This window comes from Heterocephalus glaber, unplaced genomic scaffold (genome assembly GCF_053883595.1).
Source record: "Heterocephalus glaber isolate CG9 unplaced genomic scaffold, H.glaber_assembly_v1.0 deba00001577, whole genome shotgun sequence".
Classification (NCBI taxonomy): domain Eukaryota; kingdom Metazoa; phylum Chordata; class Mammalia; order Rodentia; family Bathyergidae; genus Heterocephalus; species Heterocephalus glaber.
Window position 1 is genome coordinate 30,215,782 of NW_028258358.1, and position 24,121 is coordinate 30,239,902.

A 24,121-nucleotide genomic window follows, 5' to 3' on the forward strand; every position below is an offset into this window, starting at 1 on the left:
AAGGGCTGGGGAGGTACAGGGGACAGAAAGACAGTAGAGGCAATTCCTGCCCATTACCTCTCATCTCCGAGAGGACTGAAACAATATTTACTAAATGGAAAGGACCAGGAATAAGCATGTAAGCTGGCTTGCTTGACATATGCTACTAAGATTCTGCTGAATCAGTGGTTTAAAAAAAGATCCCATGGGGCCAGGGATTTAGCTCCGTGGTTCCGCCTCCTGCCTCGCAAGCGTAAAAACCCAAGTTCAATCCCCGGTACCAAAAAAAAAAAAAATCCCTTACCTGTACATTCTTTACCTAGTACTTGGGGTATTATTTTACCCATAAAAGTCAAGTTCTTTCTCTCTCAATAGATTATGCTTGCTTATATATTCAATATTCCTATTCTTTATTTGATATACCAAAGTTTCATAGAGAGTCTGAGGAGGATTCCCATTCCTGTGAATAAAATTTCCACTCTCATGGAACAGATCTTTCAATTAATGGCTAAAAAATTAAAATTTTTCTTCAGATTTAGAAAGGCATGTGACAAAATTTGAAATAGAAAATATAAATGAAAAGAAAAATGAATGAGCTGAGTGAGTCCCCAGGGGCAATGAATGAGCCCTAAACTTTCTTATATTTTTCCATTTTATTGCTTTCCAAGTAAAAAATACTTAACTATGTTTAATATGTCTTTTCAAGGCAATAATGTGTGTGCGTGTGTATATAACAATAAATTTGAAGAGGAAGGAATTAACTGAATGGTACCCTCAGTCTTGTATGTGTGCCTATTTTTTTTAGTTATATAATCAAATGATACAAAAACAAGCACATTAGTAAGCTTTACAAAGGTATACTAGTTCAATGGTGCATATCCTTTTATCTGCCCGGTAATGTCTGAAGAATACCAAATATTCCTATCAGTAAGAGTGGTTAACAACAATAGTGATTCTGATCCAAAAATATATTTTTGACCCCTCCTGAGAGATGATAGAGGGGTCAAAAATAGAACCGTATTAATAGGAATATTTGTATATAACATGAAACATTTTGTTGACAAGTTATTCTACTTTACTTTCAACTTAATATTCCAAAATATAAATGTGATTATATAATAGAGATCATTTTAAAATTCAGCTCTAAATATTGAAAGTACAGCTGAAACAAAAATGGTTTAATTCTAACCCAGTGATGTATTTCTAGATTCCTGGATCACATTTCTTTATCAAGTTTATATTAATAGAGGGTAATAAACTACTGACTTTCTAATTTACACCAGTGAAGCATCTAGTGAAGAAGACAGAAAAATGGGTTCAGTAAACAATGGCCCCTCCTAAGATTTGCAGATATTTCAAAATAAAATTATGTCCATTCCAACTCACCTTTCTAAAGGAGCTTCTGAAAGCGGACTCTTGCAGTTCATGAACAGGTTTACCTTCATGTTTATAATCTTGCCAAGCACCTATTAAAAATTTCCATCTTTGATTTTAAATAATATTAACAGTTAAGATTTGTTAAGTATCATTTATCATTACATCATGTTAAGCATCATTTATCAGGCACTACATTGACACTTTATATTTATTCCCCTCATAATGTCCCTCCATGTAGTTGAGGTACACAGTGCCTAAATAATTTGGCCAAGGTCACACTAAGTCATGGCAGAAGGAAGACTTGAACTCAAACAACTTTCAGTGCTCCAGACTTAAGCTGCCCGCCTTTATCCTAAACTGACTTTCTTCCACAGTATGTAACTTTCTTTAGTACTAAAAAACAAATAAAATAAATATTAAAACCTTGATCTATAAACACAAAGTGGTGACCTCACAACATTGGCAAGGGCACACGGATCCTTTTGAAATTTCACTCTACATTTTAAAAGATCAAGGAACTTCTTGGCTACAAATGAAGTACTCTATTTTTTTCTTTATATTTCCTTGAAATTAATAAAAAATAAGAGAAAAATTATTAATTTTGATAGTTGCATCTCCACATTGGCAACAAATCACTTAAGATTTACAAGCTCACAGACAACAAAGGATACATGTAAAGGGAGATGTAAAACACTGCAAAACAAAACAAAAAAAATACCCCCCAAACATAGATATGATATATGGAACAGAAAAGGTATAGGTCTGGTGAGGAATCAGTACATACAGCTGTTTATTTATTTATTTGAGACAGGGTCTCACTATGTAGTTTAGGCTGGCCTTGAACTCATTATGTAGCCCAGGCTGGGTGAACTCATGGCGCTCCTCCTGCCTCAGCCTCCTGAGTGCCAGGATTACAAGTGTGCACCACCATGACCAGCCAGAACATACAGCTTTGTGTTTTAATACTCATATTATCATTCCTCTTATTTGCTACTATAGAGGTCAATGAACCAACTATTTTTCCTGAATGTTAAGTGAAACACTGTATATTTCTTCCAATAAATTAATTTGTTCTTTTTAAAAAGAAAGTAAATTGCTCAGAAATAAAGCATGTTATTATTACCAATAACGCAAATGGGAGTACAACTGCACATTTTATATCTCTGTATAATTACATGTTTCTGACTTCTTGATTCTTCTACATAAAAAGTCTCAATGTTTTTTCCCCTGAATAATAATCCCTCATAGAAACAGAATTTGTACACTAAAAACCTTCACTGACTACTCTTTTTTAAAGAATAATCTGAATACTGTATTCTCAAGAAGTTCAAATTTGAAGGTATATAAATGCTAAAAGAATGGAGAAATCAGCCATGGATTAATTTGCTGTATTCATCTACTTGAACAGACAGGTTAGCAAAGTTGGATAGCAACATCTTTCCAAAATTATGTGTCTACATTAATGTATGTATAGGAGATCTTTATAATCCCCCAGTATGATTTGGTAGTATAAACTGATTCCTGAGAAAGATTACAATTAAAATTTTCACAGAATGCATGTACCAGTACGACCTAGCTTGATCACCTACATTATTCATCAGATTTAATACCTAATTACTTTTTCCATGCTTGACACCAACTGTCAAAGGACAGTATCCAATTCTGGGAATATTTAAAAAAATATGTCTTTAAAAAAAGTTGAGTAATTTCAATCTGGAATATATACAAATTTTGAACATCATTAGAAATTCATATAGTCTTCTGATGTAGCTAGCTTATTCAAATTTATTGAAAGCTGCATTAAACCTTGAAATTCTTAGTAAAATAAGGCACATAATGTCCTTCTGGAGATCTACAGCTGTCTCATGACATTCCCCTACATTCTTTTTTAAGTTTATCAGTGTATTTTAGGTATACAATATGATGACATTCATCATTGGGAATTTGTACCTTTACATGATATATCTTTTTTTTTTTTTGATACCGGGGATTGAACTCCGGTCCTTGCATTTGCAAGGCAGGTGGCAGAACCACTGAGCTAAATCCCCAGCCCTTACATGATACATCTTGGTTCTTATTTTTTCCCCATTTCCCTGCCCTCCCTTCAATCCCTCCACTTCTCCCTATTTACAAAGACTTTGTTTCCATTTTTTCACTTTCTCATATTAATTCCATTCCCTTCTTTCCTTTCCCCTACTCTTCCCACTGGCCCTTTCTCTTTAAACCTTTTCTTCCTATTTCACATTATCTATTATACACTTTTTTTTTGGTACCTGGGATCAAACTTGGGACCTTCCGCTTGCGAGGCAGGCTGCGGCAACAGAGCTAAATCCCCGGCCTGCTATTATACATTTTGATCCTTATTTACACTTTCAGTTTCTCACACCAGAGAAATTACTCGGTATTTACATTATGTGTGTCCTATTTATTTCACTTAAGAGTATGGCCTCAATGTACATCCATTTAGTTTTAAATGACTAATTTCTCATTCTTTATGACTGACTAGTACTCCATTTTATAAAAAAAATCCCACATCTTCTTTATCCAGTCTCCAGTTGATGGAGACTTGGGCTGTTTCCAAGTTTTAGCTATTACAAACCATGCTGCTATAAACAGGGGTGTGCATATATCGCTGTGATATGATTCTTTTAATTCTTTTGGGAAGATAACTAGCAGGGGCATAGCTGGATCAAACGGGACCTCTAATCCTCATTCTTTGAGGTATCTCCATACTGATTTCCACAGTGGTTATACCAGTCTACACTCCCATCAACAATGGAGAAGGGTTCCTTTCTCCCCACAGCCCCGGCAGCATTTGTTATTGGTTGATTTCTTGAAAACAGTGATTCTTTCTGGGGTAAGGTGGAATCCCAGCATTATTTTCATTTGCATCTCTCAAATGACCAGTGATGTTGAACATTTTTTCATATGTTTACTTGCTATTCCTACTTCGTCTGAGAAATGTCTCTTCATTTCAGATGCCCATTTTTGAATTGGATCTTTAAATTTGGGGGATCTGAGTTTTTAAAGTTCTTTACATATTCTAGATAGTAGTCCTTTGTCTGAGGAACAGCTGGTATAAATTTTTTCCCACATTGTAGGATGTCTCTTAGCTCTGTTGGTGGTTTCTCTTGCAGTGTAGAAGCTTTTTAATAAGATGAGATCCCAGTTGTTGATTTTCTGTGCTAGTTCCCATGCTACTGAGGTTTTGTTCATAAAAGTCTTTTCTTATGCCAATATCTCCAAGAGTTCTACCTAACCTATCTATCATTCTTTGTGAAAAAATTTTCAACTTTATACTGGATGCCATGGGCGCATCCCTCTAATTGCAGTTACTCTGGAGGTTGAAGCAGGGGAATCTAACTTCAAGGTCAGCCTGGGCAACTTAGTGAGACTCTGCCTAAAAAAGTAAAAACATGTAAAAAAGGGTTAAGGATGTAGCTTATCTTTCTGTGGGTTCAATCCCAAGTGCCACAGGAGGGATGAAAAGAAAAAATGTTCAGCTTTATGTAAAGCTTGTGATCATAGTTTCCAGCCTCTCTTGTCACTCAGTACAGCAGATGACTGGTTGCATTCCTTTCCATAATAAAAGACAGACTGAATATATCCAACTTGGGGATTGTACCCTTGTTCCCTCCTTTCTGCCAGCAGAGATGATGCCAGAGGTGTCAGGAGCTTGGCCAGTGATCTTAGGCCACCAGAAAGAAGGCAGTGCAGGAGGATGCCTGAACAACTCAACCAATCCCTCACACTGTGGAGGCCCATTAGCAGCTGTGGAGAGCTTATATTTGGAGTGTTAGATGGCAGAAAGAAACTTCACCTTGTTGAAGGTACAGTGTTTGGTGCCTTTTTAAAATAGTAGACAAACCTATTGAATACAATCTATGCTGGGCTTGAACTTGTGATCCTGTCTCAGACTGCACAGTGCTGGAATTATAAGTGTGCGCCACTGTGCCCAGCTAGGATACCCCACTTATGACCTCAGTTGACTTTACCTCCTACAGGCCTTATCTGCATATAGTCACACAGGGAGCTAGGGCATGAAGTTAATGGAAAAATATTTCCTCTGTCGAAATATGCATTTTGTGGGGCACACTCCATAGCAAGTCTACAGCAATGCTTGACCTCAATGTGGTCGTGACACTCTGGGCACAGCTCTTTCATTTTCTACACTAAAGTGTGACAATCTATTAAACAGGTGGGTAATACAAAAGAGCTGAGAGCACAAAGACTTAATTATACTGAAAACAGACCGAAAAGATGAGTTTCAAAATAAAAATATTATCTTACAACCAGTAACTGCGCCATCTTCTGTGCTTCTCTCGTCAAGGGATCAACAATAGCAATGACATCAAAGAACGTATTGTTTTCTTGAGGACTTATCTTTATAATGCTAGAAAAACAGGAAACAAGCAAGAGATGATGGGTTGGTTAGGTTCATGCCAACACCTTACTAATCACAATCTTCAGAGCTTCGTACAGTCTCACAGATGGCTTTCTTTCTCACAGAGTAAAAAATCCTAGTTATTTGACACAACAAAATGCATATTTGAAAGTGTATACAACAGGTTACAAAACTGGAAAGAATTCAAGAAAATAAAAGTAAGTTTTACAAAACAAGTGGTTAAAAAAATCCTTTCAAGAACAATTAATACTAAGTTTTAGGGCCTCAAAATCCAGGTGGATAACATAATGTAAAAAAATAAAGCCAAGATGCTTGTGTGTCAGTTGACTATATTTCCTCAGAAATTAGAATGAAAATTAACTATTTAGTATTTTTATTAGTTTAGTGTTTTACAAAATCAACATATTGTAACAGGGAAATAAAAAATATTCAAATTTTTATTAACCACTTAACAATTTACTGTCTGTCACCCAGAGTGTTTATGTACTATGATGCTTGGGCAGGCATCATTTCAACTAATTGATTCTTGTATTTAATAAATTTGATAAAATTATTATTTTAATATTTTGTTATATTATAAAATTAATGAAAAAAACATGCAATTTTTGGCCATCCTGTATTTAAATAATTGGGCTGCTAAGTGGTTAATTTATTTTTGTGGTACTGAGGATTGGACTCAGCCCTTACACAATGAGGTACTTCCCTAGTATTTAAACATTTTTTTTATCCTGAGATAAGATCTTACTAAGTCATTAAGTTGCCAAGATGGGACTCAGACTTGTGATCCTCCTGCCTTAGCCTCCCACGGTGCTGGTATTACAGGCAGGTACCTCTATGCCTGGCTTATCATACTTTATTTCCATCCCAGTCTTCCTCTCATCACCTCCTTCCCATGGTGCTTTTCATTTTGTTATTCACTGATGCAAGTTCTAAACTAAAAGATGTACTAAGCTTTAAAAGGAAATGGGAAGGGGGCCAGGGATTTAATTCAGTGGTTCTGCCACCTGCCTCGCAAGAGCAAGGACCTGAGTTTGATCCCCGGTACAAAAAAAAAAAGGAAATGGGAAAATGTTACAAGCATAGAAAAGGCCAATGGGAAATAGTCAATTATATATTTGACTTAAATAAAGTTTGTATGTATCTTATTAAAAGTATAGAATATTTCAATTAAGTTACTATTTTAACATTATAATCATATAGCAAATCATTTTCTTGAGATGTAGGATGAATGAACTATGTATTTTACATATTCCAGAGGAGAAAGCTTACCAAGTGGAGAGTGACATATGTAAATTTACAAGAATGTTAGACTTTTTTGGTACAAAACAGCTTTTTGCAGTGAGAAGATTTTGATTGCTTAGCAATTAGATAAAGCTAATGAAGACACTCAACTTCAAATGTGGATCCTGTAAGTCAGTCCTAAAAGACATTTTCTTTTACATGTAGTTGACAGGATTAGTTACATTAAATGTAACAGTGGCAGAGTCAGGCAACAGATTGTGATGGATAAGTATTTCTAGAAATAAGTTATAAATCGGATCTATTATTAATATGAATCACTACAGTTGTTGCTTTCTTTAGTTATCTTGCAAAAATTTTACAAATTACTGTCTATGAACTTGAATGAGTTAAAAAACACCAAGCAGATTAGTAAAGCACAGTTGTTCTGGGTGTGTATAAATGACAGACATGCAGGCTTGCAAACTGAGAGGGGAGCCCCACCTCAGCTGTGGTGGTACCAACCAATAGGCGTCTCTCCGGGATAGAACAAAAAGGTAAAGAAGGCAGTGCCCCTGTTTTGAAGAGCTCCAGTCTTCCCGAGTGGGTCCATACTTTGCTGCTTGCACCTCTGGACATCAGTCTCCAGGTCTGCAGTTTTTTCAGTCTTCCAATGCAGACTGGCACCAGCAACCCTCCAGTGAGCTTCCAGGTCTTTGACTTTGGACTGGTGCTGCAACGTTGATGTTTCTTGTTCTGTGGCTGCCATCTTCTTTGTTGAAAAGCTGCTAGATTCTCCCAACTCTGATTCTACACAGTCACTGTGGATAGTCCCATCTCTGATACCATAGCCCTATCTAATAGAATCTCCTCGCAAAATTATATATTTTTGTCTATTGATTCTGTTCCTCTAGAGAACATAATACACTCTTACTTGTAGCCGGCATTCAAAATCCTCTGTTTTTTCCCTAATGAGTGCTATCTCTTTGAAGCTGTATGAGTCAGAATTCCATAGTCCTCATCATCTAATTGTATTAGTACTGAAAGATATTTAAGACAATTTTCTGAGCAGAATTCTGAGCCTACTAGTGGGTATTACCTTAACTCATCAATGGAAGCAGAACGCACAATTCTTTACACAACATTAACAAGATGCTAACTCTATCTCCACTTCCTGTTTAAGGTCATAGATTTGTACTCAATTGCTAAGAAACTATATACACTTCATGCCATTGGCTAGAAGGAATAATGTCAAGTATACTGACAGTCAATACTTATTAAAGCTTAGGTCAGGGAAACAAAAGTGAAGAACTGCTTGAGGTAGCTGGAGTTCATCAACTCTTTTAAATACACTAAACATATCTCAAACAGCCTACATCAGTGGAAAACTCTGAACTATATTTTGTCTTGATACTTTCAGACTATTAAAAAACAGGTCAGGTTTTCTATTTTAAGGAGGCTGATAAAACCACTGTTTATTACACAGCATCCTTTTTATGAAGGCTCCTAGGAGAAATTCCTCTGTCCTCTTTCTTCTCAGAATAGTTACATTCTGCCAGAACAGTGAGTTTGTTTTCATCTCATGAACTTTGGAATTGTGCAAACTGGTAAACTTAGAGCTTAGTTCATGGTTTGCTCATCGCAGGCAGGAAGGTCATTATTGCAGGAGTGTGCAAAGGCTCCTTCAAAATGATTTGTACTGTACATTCTCACACAGCTTGTACTTGTCACTGTGAAGTTCCTAGGATGATGGGTTGACAGGTTAAGATTGCTCTTTGCTTTTGGCAAAGACATTAGAAGAACACAAAATCCACATATTATTCCGGAGGGAAGAAAATATGGTAGCATAGAGATTCAGATAGATCCTTCAGAGGAGAGAAAAAAGATAGTTGTGCTTTTCCTTTTTTACTTTATTTAGAATTTCAATTTATCCCTAGCCTTTCCTTTCTCCTCTTGCAAACCTTCTAATTTAAGATACTTTGTAAACTTTAAATATTCTTATGAGCCAATTTAAATTTTAGAAAGAATTAATAACAATCAAACATTAATATAACAATGATAGATTTATAATATCTGTTTTAACATTTTTTTAGTATTATGAGTCCATACAAACATGGAAGCAGAGAGGCAAAGATACAATGCTGTGCCTAAAAAAATATGTGTATCTCCCTAAAAAGTGCTAAGTGAATGCATTTTTATGTGATTATAGAAGTACATACATATGCTCATTAATAATACTACACATTACTATGAAAACAATATATGCATAAATTCAAATGAAAATTTACTTGGGTTGCTTGTTCATCTCTGAGGTATAGTACCCTAGTATCAATTTCTTTTTTTTTTTTTGGTACCGGGGACTGAACTCGGGTCCTTGTGCTTGCGCAGGAGGCAGCGAAACCACCGAGCTAAATCTCTGGTCCTTTTAATTTTTTAAAAAAATTAAGTTTATTGGCACATTTAGGTATACATAGTGATCACATTCATCATAGGTAATTTAATATATCTTGATTCTTATTTTTTCCCATTCCCCTCCCCTCCCTTCCCTTTTTTCCCTCATTTATAAGGTTAATCAACATTTTCTAAAATTAATAGTATGTGAATTTATGTAGAAATTTGTAAAACAGAATTTTGCTTAAAAATTTTCCCTAGTAGAAAAAAATCAGAAGAATGCATGCTCCCTGATGAAGAATGGTGGTGTTAGAAAAAATTACTGGTGGTAATTTTAAGACACTTGGGCAAGCTCAAGGAATCTTTAGTAGGAGTACAGTATTCAGAAAAGCTAGTCACTTCTGCAATTAACAAGGATCTCTAACAGAGAACATGGACTTAGAAATGACCAAGGAATCAAACGTATTTGTTAAACCCTGTATTTCCATCTTATCACTGGTACTTGGCAGACATTGTCCCAGTTTTATAGTGTGGCAACCTGACTGGGCTAAACTGTATTTTCCAGATTGTTCCAGGCCTGGCTGGGGCCTGAGAGGTTTACAGCAGATTCTAAGGGCAGCAATGTGGCAGTAGCCATTCTGCAACTCACATGGAAATTACTATTACTGAGCTGCTGATTCACTCTGTTGACCCAAGGCAGCAGTTGGGCCTACAAAGTATTCAATCTTCCCCTAGATTCTCTCTCAGCTCTTTTGATTCCTGGTCATTTGTGTGTGTGCACTTAGCCTTGTGGGAGATGGCTCCCATTGCGGCAGAATGCCAAGGTCAGAGGCAGTAAGGGCTGACTCAAGTTTCCATCCATCTTTGTAAGGTTTCAACTTGCTCTCCAATCATCCCTCTTTAAAGCCATCTTCCTAACTGCTTGCCCTGTGAATTTCAAGTTTCAGCACCAGAAGTTGCTAGTCTCATGGAGACTGTTTTACTAGCTCTGACAATTGTGTTAGGTCAAGTCCCTACAAAATCTTCCCTAGGCAAACTTATCTACCCATCCTTCATACACAACCAACCAAATACATATGTACATGGTATGTCCAGTGCTCTGACTATAAATTGATTAATAGTCCAGCACTGCTAATGATTTTCTCTTTAATTTTCCTAGGCTTTCAACACAAAGAAAATCCAACAGTCATTATTTCTTCAATAAATTAAAAGAGAGTTCATCCCTTATACAAAGGGTTATGTTTCACTTCTTTTTTTTTTTTTGGTACCGAGAATCGAACTCGGGACCTTGTGCTTGCGAGGTAGGCACCAGTGTTTCACTTATTCTTAGTGGTGCCCAAAATCTAGGGTTTTTTTTGCCTTGACATACATACCTACAATAAAGTTTAAATTATAAATAAGGCAGAGGTTAACAATAACAAACTGACAATATTATGAAAAATTATGACAAACTATAATAAAAATTATGTGAATGTGGTCTCAAATTATTTTATTGTAACTATTTTACTTATTTTAGGATTACATTTGATCATAGGTAACTAGAACCTTGGAAAGTTAAACCATGGGTAAAGTAGGGCAACTGTACCTTAAATCAGGTTATCATTAAGTTTCACTGGCCTAGGTCCTCTATTTCAGGTGGTATTCACATTTCTCCTTGATCCATGTGTGCTAATTTTACAGTTTATCTTTTAGGCTCAATTTTATTTCTCTTATTTCCAAGTTGTGAGAGAGACTTCATTATTTGTGGAGCAAATAAAAATCAAAGCCATAACACACTAAGTATCTACACATATACAAGGGAGCAGGCTTGACTCACATAACGCATGAATGGTAGGGAACATTGTCTATATTTTACACACTATGAAACTGAGGCTAAGACAGGTCGGAGCTAGTTAAGTGGTAGTCAAGTGTTCAAATGCTGGGGTTGTTTTGGGCAAGAAGGCTCATGCCTTCACACAACCTAAGCCAACAGAGATAAATACATCATGCCAACATATATACACAGGAACTAAAAGTGCCTAAAATGAAGTGACCCTTAAACTCACTTGACCAGAGAACAGTTGTCTCCTCAGAATATGTTAGACAACATCCCAGAGTAGTGTTCCATAGAACACACTTTGGGGCATACTGTTGTAAATTACCATCTATTTGAAATTTCATAAGTTATATGGAAAACACTCAGTACAAGTACTCCTACATTTGATTAATAAGAATTCCAGTAGACTCAGATATTACGTATAATGATTATTCTCAGATATATTTTTTGCATCTGTATATATCTTTATATATATATGTATATATATATAATCTGTTTTTTGTTAAAAAGCATTTCAATCATATATATTTATCAAGGCATGATGGCTTTAGGAAAGTGGGGATCCACCATGGGAGAGTTGAGAAGGGGAAATGTACGAAGGGGAGGCTAGGGTAAGAAGTGTAAGAAACTGGGATGAAACAAATGCTCATCAAAGGATGGCACCAACAGAATTTTCACTAATGTTTCCCACCTTCAAGGAGGCATTGATGATATAGATGGATTCCAGGACCCCACCTCTTCTCTTGTATCTCTCCCCTCAATTCCCACCACCATATATTTTCATGCCTGATGGCTCTCTTTCCCACGTCTCTTGGACCCATGCTAACTTGGATCCTGACATTGATGAGTATTAGCCCATATGTCTCTTGCCCAGGTGCCAGATCTCAGAAGCCATTCCTACTGATATTAACGGACTGGAGATCTGCCACCTGCATGATACTGATGCCACTGTTAGCAAGAACAGCAATACCCTCCAGACAGATGGCCTCTATGGCTACCATATTGGTGGTAATAAGGGCTGAAGGGGTAGCAGTGCCACTGCCTTCTGTACCTGCCCCACTGTCCAGGGGCAAAGTGCTCACACTCACGGCCACACCTGGGCCTCTCTTCTTATTCTGGTGGGTCTTGATATGTTTTGACAGGTGATCACTCCTCATGAAGCACTTAGGACACTCACGACAGGCAATTTCTTTTCACCTGTGTGTGTGCGCTTGTTCTCTGCAGCTTGTGCAAATGTGTGAAGCATTTCCCACAGTATGACCAGGTACACACGAATGGCCTCTCGCCTGTATGCCAACGCAAATGTGCCCGTAGATGTGAGGTCCTGCCATACACTTTGCCACAGCCTTGGATGTGGCAAATATGCTGCTTCTTTTTGCCAGAATCCCCTGATCCCCTTCCTTCACTGTCTTTATAGTAGGGACAGGTGCATGCTTCCCGCTGGTCCTCTAACCAGCTTGGGGTTGTGGATCTGGGCTGTTCTCTCCTTCCCTTCCACCAGCTGTGTTATCATGGATCCCATCACCAACTGCCCCATGGAGGCCAAACTGAGCTCCATGATCCCCTGGGGTATCTGCGATAGCTGCCACAGCAGGCCTGGAAGCTGGTACACCTGGATTCCTGGAGTACCCAAAGCACTGAGGTTAATGGTCTAGAGGCCTGGCATGGAGGAGAGTTGAGCAGCATTTACAGTGACTGTGCTGGCAGGGATGGAGGTAGCTGAGGCAATAGGTGTAAGGGTGGTGTTGCTGCTGCTGGTCTGACCCAAGGAAACATCCTGCATTGGGGCCAAGGTGATTGTCTCGGCTTGAGGGTTCTGAACTTGGAGGTTTTGCAGCTGTAGAGTTTGCCAACCTGTCCATTAGGCCTGACTGTTGGCGTCCAGATGATGATGGGGCCAGAGTCTGGAACAGCCTGAAGCTGGAGGTTTTGGAGGGTTTTCTGGAGATAGCCTGAGTTGTAAAGCTCTGCCCTGGGAGTGGTGCTGTTTGCAGGGCCTGAAGAGCCTGTCCCCCATGAACTAGCTGAGGCTGAATAAGAATTTGTTGTGTCTGCTGGTTTTGCTCTCCCTCTTTTTGCTGACTTACTTGCAGTGAGCCTCCAGATGTCTGGTTCTGCTGGATGTTCAGAGCATACTGACTCTCTGGGGCATCTGGCCTTGAGAGCTGGTCCCTGATGATCCGCTGGTGGTAAAGTTCATAATTCCTATGTTGCTGGTAGTAGCAGTTGTTGAGCAGCCAGTGGGATTGGTGAAAAAGGAGCTGGAACTGGCTTGCGATGATACCAAGCTGGCAGAACTGGCAGTTCCTGAAGTGACAGGCTGTGAACTGCTCTCCTGGGACCCAGAGCTGCTAATCATGACTGAGAGCTGGCAGTCAAGGCAGCGGCAGAAACGCTGTTGACAGGTAGCGAGGTGATGTTCCCATTCAGGGCCACCGGTACATTGGTCATGTACTGAATCTGTCCTGAGAGCACATTATTTATTAGCCAGGCCTTGGGGGGGGGACAGCCTGCTGAAGTAGGTTTGGCAAGGAGCAATGATGTTGCTGCCACTTTCTCAAGTTGTAATGATCTGTTGGTTTGCACCTGGTATGATCTATATTTGACCAGAACTATCCTGCTGCACTTGAGCCCCAGTGGCAGCAAATTGCAGCTGTTGCCCATCAATGGTCTGGAATTGTGGGATTACTTGATACTGAATGTTAGGCATCACTCTGGATAGTCCTGTCAGAACTTGCTGGTTCTGTAAGTTGGAGGTGGCAGTCACAACATACTGCCCACCAGAGACTGCAATTCTTGGAAGACTCACTGCCATGACTGCCATTGGTACTGCTGCCACTCTGTTCCTTTGAGATAGGGGTGGCCCCAGAGGAGGAAGAGATGATTTGCCAGCCATTGAAACCTTGTGAAAGTTGTGTAGCTGCGAGGTCAAACTCACCTGTGCCCCCTGACTGGCTTGGCCCTGGGAGTTGTTGCTGTTCTCACTGGGTGACTCAATTCTGCTGCAGGTTGATGCCAGCAGAACCAAAGGGGATGGCTGGGATTTCTGCCTTCCTCCTCCTCCACTGCTACTGGTACTGCCTGTGCTGCTGCTTTGAGTCTGAGAAAAGGCACCACCACCATTACTCCCATTATTGCCACCAACTCCTTTTTCAATCTTCACCACCGCTGTCATTTCATCCATGGAGTGACACTGATCGCTCATGGTGGCAGCTGAGGGACAAGCTCAAGGGGGGCCTGTCCAGGGTCGGAGGAGGGGAGCAGGAAAAACTCGGTCGCTGATGAGGCAAGCTAACTTGGACTGGAGGGAGGGGTAAGGAGGAGGGAGCAGCGTGCCACAAGCCCGGCCTAGGCTCCACCCCTTCACTGCTCTATTATTCTCAGATATTGCAAACATTAAAAATGATCTTGACCATGAGATAAAGGAATTAAGAATAAGAGAAATCATGTTAGGTATAACTTACATAAAACTTCACATTTTATGTATATCATCCTGTATTTACTAGAATATATAACTGGAATGTTTCCTTCTTTTGTGGTGCTAGAGATGGAATCCAGGACCTTGTACATGCATAGCAAGAAGTGCTCTACCAGCTATACTCCTAGCCTTGAAATTTCTTTTGCTAACACTGTCAAATACATTTATTTTCCAACAAAGAACTTGTAATTCTATTTAAAATTTCACTGTTATAAAAATAAACAGAAACAATAATTGAGTACAGCATGCACTAGAAAAATCTTGAACAGACACCATTATATCATTACCTGTGCTTCTCTTTAAGAAATGTGACAGTATACCGAGATGTATGCTCAGGCAAAGAGGAGACAAAGGCATCGACTTTCATAACAAGGTCACTCATGCTAGATAAACAAGATAAAACAATATATGAGATTTTTAGGAAGAGAAAGCTCCATATTTTATGTTATAATTAATGCTGCAGGAAAAGATCTATACATATGTACAAGGTTAAAGCTTCTATGAAAGACTATATAAAGAAAACCTATGGCAGTAATGGCAAACATTTTATTTTATTTTTCAGTACCAAGGATCGAACTCAGGACCATGCACTTGTGAGGCTGGTGCAGCACCACTGAGCTAAATCCCCAGCCCTAACGGCAAACTTTTTAGAGACTGAGTACCCAAAGTGTAACCCCAAACCCACTTATGTATCACAAAGTGTTAATACTACAATTAAACCTGAATATCCAGTGTTCAGCTGCTGGGGCAATGCTAGGTTGACTGGGCTCGTATGCTGACAAAGAGGCCTCTGTTCGCCCGCTGATGTAGGCATGCCATAGGTTCACCACCCCTGACCTACAGTATAATAGCATTTCTCTAAAATGTCAAGGCATTCAATACAATAAACACTGATCATATATTTATATCATGTACAAAAGTATAAACAAACACAAATATGGCAATCATGCATACAACCTTCAAAACAGTGATTACCACTTAGGGAAGGATTGGGGCTGGATGGGTAAGAAACTAAGAGAAAGAGTAAGACCCAAGGCAAGTAAACATTAACATCTACAGTGTTAAATATATGGGTGTTTTATTATTTTTTCATATTATCAATAGGTGTTTTATTATTAATCTTTACTAGTTTACATAGTTGAAACATTAAATCTTAAAAAGAAATATCATGCACAAAATTCCAAATCCCACAATGAACTCCTCCGATGATTTAAATACTTACTCTTTTGAGTTGATTTTTGTACTTTCAACAATGCTTTTAATTTTTTCTGCTAAATTACTGAGTGTTATCTTTTCCAGCAAGTAAAAATCTTCTACATAGAAATCTTCAGGTAAAGGTCCTAAAAACTTGAAAATAAGAATACTTACATTATTGTATATCTTCTAGAAGACAGCAGTTTAATAAAACTATTTTCTCATCAAATAGATATTTGTTAACCAAAAATGATTAGATGTTAAAGAGATGATGGTAATTAATCCCACCATTTACCAAATCCATCGGTAAAGAAAAAAGAAAAATATTTTCTCACTCTGATACTACAAATATTTGTATAAACACCAAAATAAAAATGATAAAATAAAAAGTAGTATAAACTATAGTTAGTAACTAACTACAGAGTAAGAAACTATCAAACTGCCACATACATAAATTCTCAGGATGGCTATTCCATCATTACCACCATTGACTCTACTATTTGGAGTGTTCCTGTGGAAGCTATCATGTGTAATCATCACAATATCTTGTACAGAAGACCCTGATGTAGAAGGTAAGACTGACACATGATCCAGATTATTTTTTCTTAATAAAAACTAGAATATAATGGTTTTAGCCAAACTTTCTTACTCTCCTTTATCTGCATCCACAATTAATACTGTCTAAAAATTAGTGCAGTAGCCACCTGCCCCGCAAGTGCAAGGACCCAAGTTAGATCCCTGGTACCAAAAAAAAAAAATTACTGCAGTATAGTATAGTCCTTAAATCATTCCACCTCACTTGCTCAGGTGACATTGTCTGTCAAATATCTTATGTTTCACCTTAAAGAGAAATTACAGCCATTTAAAAACACAGGGGAAAAAAGGGCAATATGATTCTAAAGGCACTAATATGAACATTTCATTGCCTTAAGATTTGCTGTAATTTTTAAGGTAATTTTGAAAGAGTTGAATTCTGTCTATATTACTTCTAGTAATATAGCTAGGTAGCTTTGTTAGTAACTCAAGACATAAAATCTTAAATTATTTTCTTAAGAGATTAATAAGATTAGCAAGTAATATATTACTATTAGCTATTATTATTAACTTAATCTATTACTATTAGCTTAGTAATATAGCTAGGTAGCCTTAAGATTTGCTGTAATTTTTAAGGTAATTTTGAAAGAGTTGAGTTCTATTTATATTACTTCTAGTAATATAGCGAGGTAGCTTTGTTAGTAACAAGACATAAAATCTTAAATTATTTTCTTAAGAGATTAACAAGATTAGCTATCTTTGTTGATTAAATTAATCAGAAAACACTCTCTATTTCACCTATGTAAGCTTGGCATCAAACCAGTAGGGGAAAATTGATTTTTCTGTTTCCTAGTTCTTGTACTTAAAGGTAAATATATTTGTGGAATAATGTGATTTAAATAGTGTAAAATCATGTAATGTCCAAGCTGGGAAAAAGAATAGGAAACTTGAAATTGAGATAAAATGTATCTTGTGCTTAACTCTTCTTTATAACATTTTGAAAATGTAATTTTTTCAGTTATAGATAATAACTACTATAACACAAGTGAATTAGCTCCTGATAGCTCATTAAAATTTTAGAAAACTAATTAGAATTTTCACTACATTGAAGTAAAAATCTCTTTCCACTCACAGAAGTTTGATCAACTGTACTTGATCGTATAATGACTCATCTCATATAAGTAAAATCAAGTCTACAGCTGTACCTACTACTTGCATGACAGCTTTCAAATTGTTCAAAAGAGAATATAAGTTAAAGTATTGAAAATTTACTGTGTCCAAGTCCATTCCATGTGCTCTACACAAAAAGCATTTTAACCTGACAAGTTTAAATATTGTCCAAATCAAGATAATATGCACAGAAGTTACATATTTAATGTTATAGGTGAATTTGAATTCAGATCTGTGTGGCTTAAAAAAAAAAGGCCTTATTTTTTCCTACATTGCTGCCTCATATATTTCAGCAATTTGTAAATATGTGGTGTGATAAAAATAAAATGAGTAGAATTATAGCAATAGCACTATTTGGAGATATATATATACACACACACACACACACACACACACACACACACATATATATAAATTTTAAATTCTTCAGTGTGTCAGTATAAAATTATGTAATCATCATTGTACCCTGTCTGTCGATGACTTATAAATAATTTTAACTTTGACTATGTTCCAATTCTAATCTAAACATCTGGACAAATTCTATGCTAAAATATCATAATTATTTTAAGTATTAAACTGTCTCATTCAGAATTACAGCAATCTGCTCCAATTGCTGCGCTCATTATACTTTACAGCAGCTCTGAGACAAGAGTAATAAGCTAAGAATTATAATACAGCTCATAAATCACAATACTTAGTATTACTTTAAAGCCACAGGATTATCAAAAGTACATTTTTCCATTAATCAACACAGAATGTCAATATAATTTGACTTGTCATCAAACTGTTGTCAATCTTTCCTGAATTCAACTCTTGTTTCAATTGTGTCAACAATTCTCAGGTCCAGAACTGAATTCTCTTCCACTCCTCCTGAACATCTCATTTATCTTGCAAACTTCCTCACCTTGATCCACATCAACTCCATTCTATCTAAAAGACTAGTTCACAGCAGGTGTAAGATTAATATCTGAATATTTTAATCAATTTTAAAGAAAATGAGGATAAAATATAGTTTTAGAATTAACTATGACTAGTATTTGTTGTTACTGATATAACACTACATAACTATACTAAAGAGAATATGACAACCAAAGATAGCCATATACTTTAAAACTGTTTTAAAAAGCTGTGTTTTTTTTTCCAAAACTGTAAAAAAAAAAAAAAAAAAGCAATGCCATTCCTAGGCTTCTACATAGCTTTCTATCAAAATTCATTAATATTTTTTACAATAGTAAATGGCAGCAGTTGTTACCAATTGGTAAAATAGCACTGCATAGAGATGAATCTGATTGTAACACACAGGTGAATGAATAGTTTATAAAAATATGGAAAACAAAACAATCAGAATGCATTACAACTTTGAAGATGCTTTAGGGATATATAATTTGATAATTTATTCCAGAGATATATCAAACACACTGCACTAGTTGATTTCTTTTCTTTTTTTTCTACTACTGGGTATTGAACTCAGGACCTTGCACTTGCTAGGCAGGCACGGTGCCACTGAGCTACATCCCTGGCCTTTAGTTGATTTCTTTTTTTTTTTGGTACCGGGGATCGAACTCGGGTCCTTGCTCTTGTAAGGCAGGTGGCGAAACCACTGAGCTAAATCCCCAGCCCTAGTTGATTTCTTAATAAATGTGAATATCAGACTTAATTTTTTTACTTAATAAGAACCAAATCAGATTATTATACTAAAAATAGGTAGATATTTATTTTGTATGTGTCAATAAAGACTAATCATAAAAATGTTTGTGCTATATTAACTACTTAACAGTTTAGCCTGAGCGTCACTTGAGCAATGTGTTTGGTTATGTACTGACAATCCGGACTGTCCCTCGGGCAGGTGTCATTTCAACCAATCAATTCTGGTGTGCATGAGTTACACTTGTACACCTGTTTGTTTTATATCAACTATTTTTTTGCATACTTTTTTATTTAGAACGTTGTAATTGCTTTTGATGTTGGTGTCTAGTGAAATGTAATAGTAAGTTCTGGTTATCTTCTTTCACTAATTTGTGTAAAAAAAAATTTAAAAAATTTCTATGGGGTTATTGACAGAGGTGACCAATATCTAACAAGCTATCCTATAATCAAAAAGCAAGGAAAAATATTATTATAAAATATTTATGCACCTTCTGGAACAAACAATATGGAATCATTTGTTATTTATTCAAAATAAGGGGCTCAAAAAGTCATTTACAATTTTTATTAGGTCTAATGGACCAAATAATTGAAAAACACAGGATAGTAAAATGCCAACCAGCAGGTCCATCATCGATGTCTTCACCATTATGTTTAGTGTAGACATTTTATTGAAACTATACCATCCAGAGGAAAAAAGGAAAGGCTTACATGATAGTGTAAAGTGTGTTATTCACAGAAAGACTATAATGCAAAAATAATTCGGAAAGAGACTAGATACTACTGTCCAGATTAAAATGTTCCATTGTGTATTGAATGTTTTAAGATAACACCATGTACAGAAAAATTAATGAATAAATTTAATAAAATTTCTGTTTTTAGGGCCGGGGATTTAGCTCAGTGGCACCACACTTGCCTTGCAAGCACAAGGTCCTGAGTTCAATCCCCAGTACTGGAAAAAAAATTTTTTTTTTCATTTTTATATTTCCTGTTATATTATTTTATAAAAAATTTTTTAAATGAAATTTTTGATCATCCTGTATTTAAATAACTGGACTGGCAAGTGGTTAAGAAAAATGTTCATGATATGAAATTATGTGATAGGATTAAAATCATGCATTTAAAAGAAACTGAAATGTCTATGGTAGGAAAAAGGAGTTGAAAGGTAAAACATTAAGCTATTAGTAGTACATTTTATTAGGAAGGTAGGAGTATTTTTTTTAATAGATTTTTAAAGATTATGTTAATATTATGTGCCAGTTTATATTACCTAACACTTCAACATTTATAATGGAAACCAACTGTAATTTGACAAACAACTGTAAAACAAAGATACAAGAAGAAAAAGATATAATGATGTCAGCACTAGACAACAATACTGGTTTCTCAATGTTGTAATGTGTACTATTTGTTCTAATCCTTTTGTTAGAACAAAATAAGAGCTAGTCTCATACAGAACACTCTTCCTTACCTGCATTAGCAACTGGGAGAAAGTCATCATGGATAGGGAAAGAGGTGAAGGAACAGGTAGAGTGTCAGGCACCCATTTTACTCCTGCTGAGTCCCGGCTCGTGTTCATTGTGTAAGCAGCACCACCTTGGTATGTGTCACATCAGGTGTGTTGTGTCAGAAAAATGTCAAGAGACTCAGCATATCAAGGTCACTGGGAAAAGTGAGCAAGTGCTTCCTTTACTTACTTTGCCATTGCTGACAATACTTATTTCTCCAGGACGCAATTTAAGTACATCTTGACAGAACAACTGGTGTGTTCGGAAAATATTCACTCCAACAGTGTTATATTTTTTCTCAAAAGCATTCTTATCCATTCCCTAAAATACAAGGTAAAAATAGAAAAATTAATAGGACAGTCAATATGCAGAAAATTTTAACAAAATTTACTTTTAGTAATCAGAAAATTTGAAATTATACTAAATTATGATTTTTAAAAAGTATTATGTTCTTCACAAATAACACTTTAAAAAAGAATCCTCCTTTGCCAATCCATTTATAGTATATTTAATTCTTGTTACAAACAGACATAGTTTGCTATTTATTCTTTGAGAATTTCAAGATTACTGAATTAGTAAAAATGCTCAGAGATATCAATTTAAATAAAATTTAGCATTAAAGAAATGAATTAAAATGTTCATTAAATTCTGAACTAAGTACTACTCATTTTAGTGTTTTCAATAAAAAAGTGTTTAAAATAGAAATACCCTACCTATCTCAATCCACTGTACTAATCCCAGAAGACCAATTTAGTACAAGTGTATTTAAATACTGAAAGTAAACCTTTGTCAGAGTCAAACATTTTATGGACATTCACAGAAAATGAACCACATACAGGTTTCTTACACCTTCGTATTGAGGAACACTTCTCCCTACCAGTGCTTTTCATTCTATACTGTACATACAAATCACCTGGGTACTACAATAGAACCAGGGTGGGGCCTTACACTGCCAGTTGCTCCTGGGATGATGGAAATATTACTCTGCACTGCCCAGTGTGGTAACAGAGCCACAATTATTTAGCACTTGAAATGTGGCTAGCACAACCGAGGAACTCAATTTAAAACTGTATTTAATTTTAAGTATAAAATAGCCATACATAGCCAGTGGCCACAGTACAGGACAGCATAGCCCTGGAAACTCTCACCAACAAAATCACATTTCAGTCATCTCTTCCTGTCTGTCCACCACTTCCAGACATGCCTCCATCACCAGACCAGCCATTACTTGACCTTTCAGCCCACAGACCCTGTCATTTGTTTATTGCTCATCATCCTTCCATAGCATAGGCTTTCTTTTAACCAATTTGTATCCTAGAGTCTTTTACTACTATACTGAGACTTTCCACACTTAGCTCTCTTGAATATTTTCTCTCAGCCATATTCACTTGGCAAAGTTCAACTTCAGTGAAACACCACACTGCTTATTCTGCAACTAGATCTAAACAATGGGATACAGCTCGAGAAAAACATGCAGCCAATCCTTATCTCACTATTATTATTAATTTCAAGTAAGTCCTCAGCAAGGAACAGAAATGCTCCTATATTAGTGTACTTAATTTTAATTCACTTTCTCACTTTTAGAATAGAAAAATATTTGACATCTCTCCTCAAACCTCTAAGAACATGTACTGCCATTTTTAATATTTAATGACCTGACTTCTGAAAGTGAAAGCAATAAGAGAAATACTTCATCTTGTTGCCACTAAATAAATCTGCTCTTCTGTATGTGTGCCCATAGGGTCTACCTTTTTTGTGGATAAAATAGAGAATTTCTGTTCTTAAGATCAACACACTTCTGGGTTGGTTCCCAGCACCTCTTACCTGCTCAAGAACTTTTCTCTCCTGTCTTTCATCCTTTTTTTGGGATAAATTACCCCCATTAGTATAAATGGGACTTCAAGCGCCATTTGAGATGCAGCCTTCAAGACTCATTCTAGATACAGCCCTATTTCTCCATTCCCTTATATAGGAAAATTCCTTTTAAAAGCCACCTATATTATCTCTATTTCCTGATTTCTCATTTTCTCCTGGATTTTTAGTACACTTACGTAACCTGTAACTCCACTGAAACTGTTCTAATCAAAGATCCTAAAGACCACTTTATCAAATACAATGGTCAAATGGGGGCTCATTTCCAGAACAACTAGCATATTCAATCATTTCCTCCTTGAAATACTTTTTCTAACTGGCCTTTAGGACACCATACCCTTCTATTTTTCTTTTTTTGGTACTGGGATTAAACTCGGGACCTTGTGCTTGCAAGGCAGGCGGTGGCACCACTGAGCTAAATCCCTGGCCCTCTTATTTATCTTTCTTACTTCTAACTGTTCTGTCTCCCTCAATGGATGATCCCTTTTGTGGGTACCGCTGCATGTTGTAATGTTCAGAACTCAGTTTTTAGCCCTCTGTCCTCTTGTTCCTCATTCTCCTATTCACTTCCTAGGTATCTCATCTAATGTCTTAGTGCTAAATACCATAAATGTTGATGACTCTCATACTGAATAATTTTTTAAAAGATGACATTACAGCTCTCCATTGAGTATGACACTAATTTACTCACCTGTCAACTCAACATTTCCACCTGAACATCCAACATATATCTTCAATTTAACATGTACGCAATTTAACTTTTGATCCCCTCTATGTCAAATCTTCTCTTTATCTCAAAGAAAGATCTATTGTTAATTCTACCTATTCAAGCCAAAAATCCTACATTACCTTCATAGGTCCTGTTGATTATACAGCAACATCAACTTATATCATCACCTCCAGCACTACTTAGTTCAAAACACCATTATTTCTTACATGTATTACTGCAATAACATTCTAATTGTTTACCCTGTGTCCATTCTTTTCTACCTACAATCTAATCTTTGATGGTATCAAGAGTGATTTTTAGCTTTTTTCACTTCCTTAAGATTCCTCAATGGCTTCTCAATATACTCAGAAGAGATTTCAACTTTTACCGTGGGTTACAAGTATTGAAAATATCTAGGGCTGTCTGACTGGATCTCTTAGTAGTCTCCATATCACCACTCCATTCTGGTCACAATGATCTGCCTATACCTGAGACCTGAGAAGACTGTCTGTTAGGCCTTCAGACCTGCTGTGTTCATGGACTTGGTTAGACTTTCCTCCCAGACCTTTGCATGGCTTGATTTATCTTTTCATGCAGAACTGCTCATATGTAAATTCTTTAGAGATGCCTTCCTTGACCACACCATCTAAAACCACATACTCCAAATTATATATCCTCTAATGTCTCTTGTATTTTCTAGTGCCATTTATTATGTATTTCTCACATCAGCATAAACTCACAAGAGCAGGGACTCTATCTGCCTTATTCACAAGGATAGCGTCACTGTCTGACAGATTAATGGTAAACAGTTTCTGAATGGATGAAT

At 36.6% G+C, this 24,121-nt stretch overlaps 1 protein-coding gene and 1 pseudogene across 11 annotated transcripts in view; both read right to left on the reverse strand.

The window, feature by feature from the left end:
• The window catches only part of Uggt2 (UDP-glucose glycoprotein glucosyltransferase 2), a 180,076-nt gene that overhangs the window by 50,313 nt on the left and 105,642 nt on the right, over positions 1-24,121 (reverse strand). For all 10 annotated transcript variants that reach the window (XR_015443736.1, XR_015443735.1, XR_015443734.1 and 7 more), the window contains 5 exons: positions 20,904-21,035; positions 15,887-16,011; positions 14,952-15,047; positions 5,647-5,749; positions 1,366-1,445 (listed from right to left, as the gene is read on the reverse strand). Coding sequence is in view for 3 of the 10 variants with exons in the window: in XM_087193034.1 (XP_087049160.1) it covers positions 1,366-1,445; positions 5,647-5,749; positions 14,952-15,047; positions 15,887-16,011; positions 20,904-21,035 (536 nt within the window). In the remaining 7 variants the exon portion in view is untranslated. The remainder of the gene's footprint in view (positions 1-1,365; positions 1,446-5,646; positions 5,750-14,951; positions 15,048-15,886; positions 16,012-20,903; positions 21,036-24,121) is intronic.
• LOC101710452 (transcription factor Sp1 pseudogene) lies at positions 8,851-14,945 on the reverse strand (annotated as a pseudogene). The gene has a single exon (XR_015443741.1). The product of XR_015443741.1 is annotated as a transcription factor Sp1 pseudogene (transcript).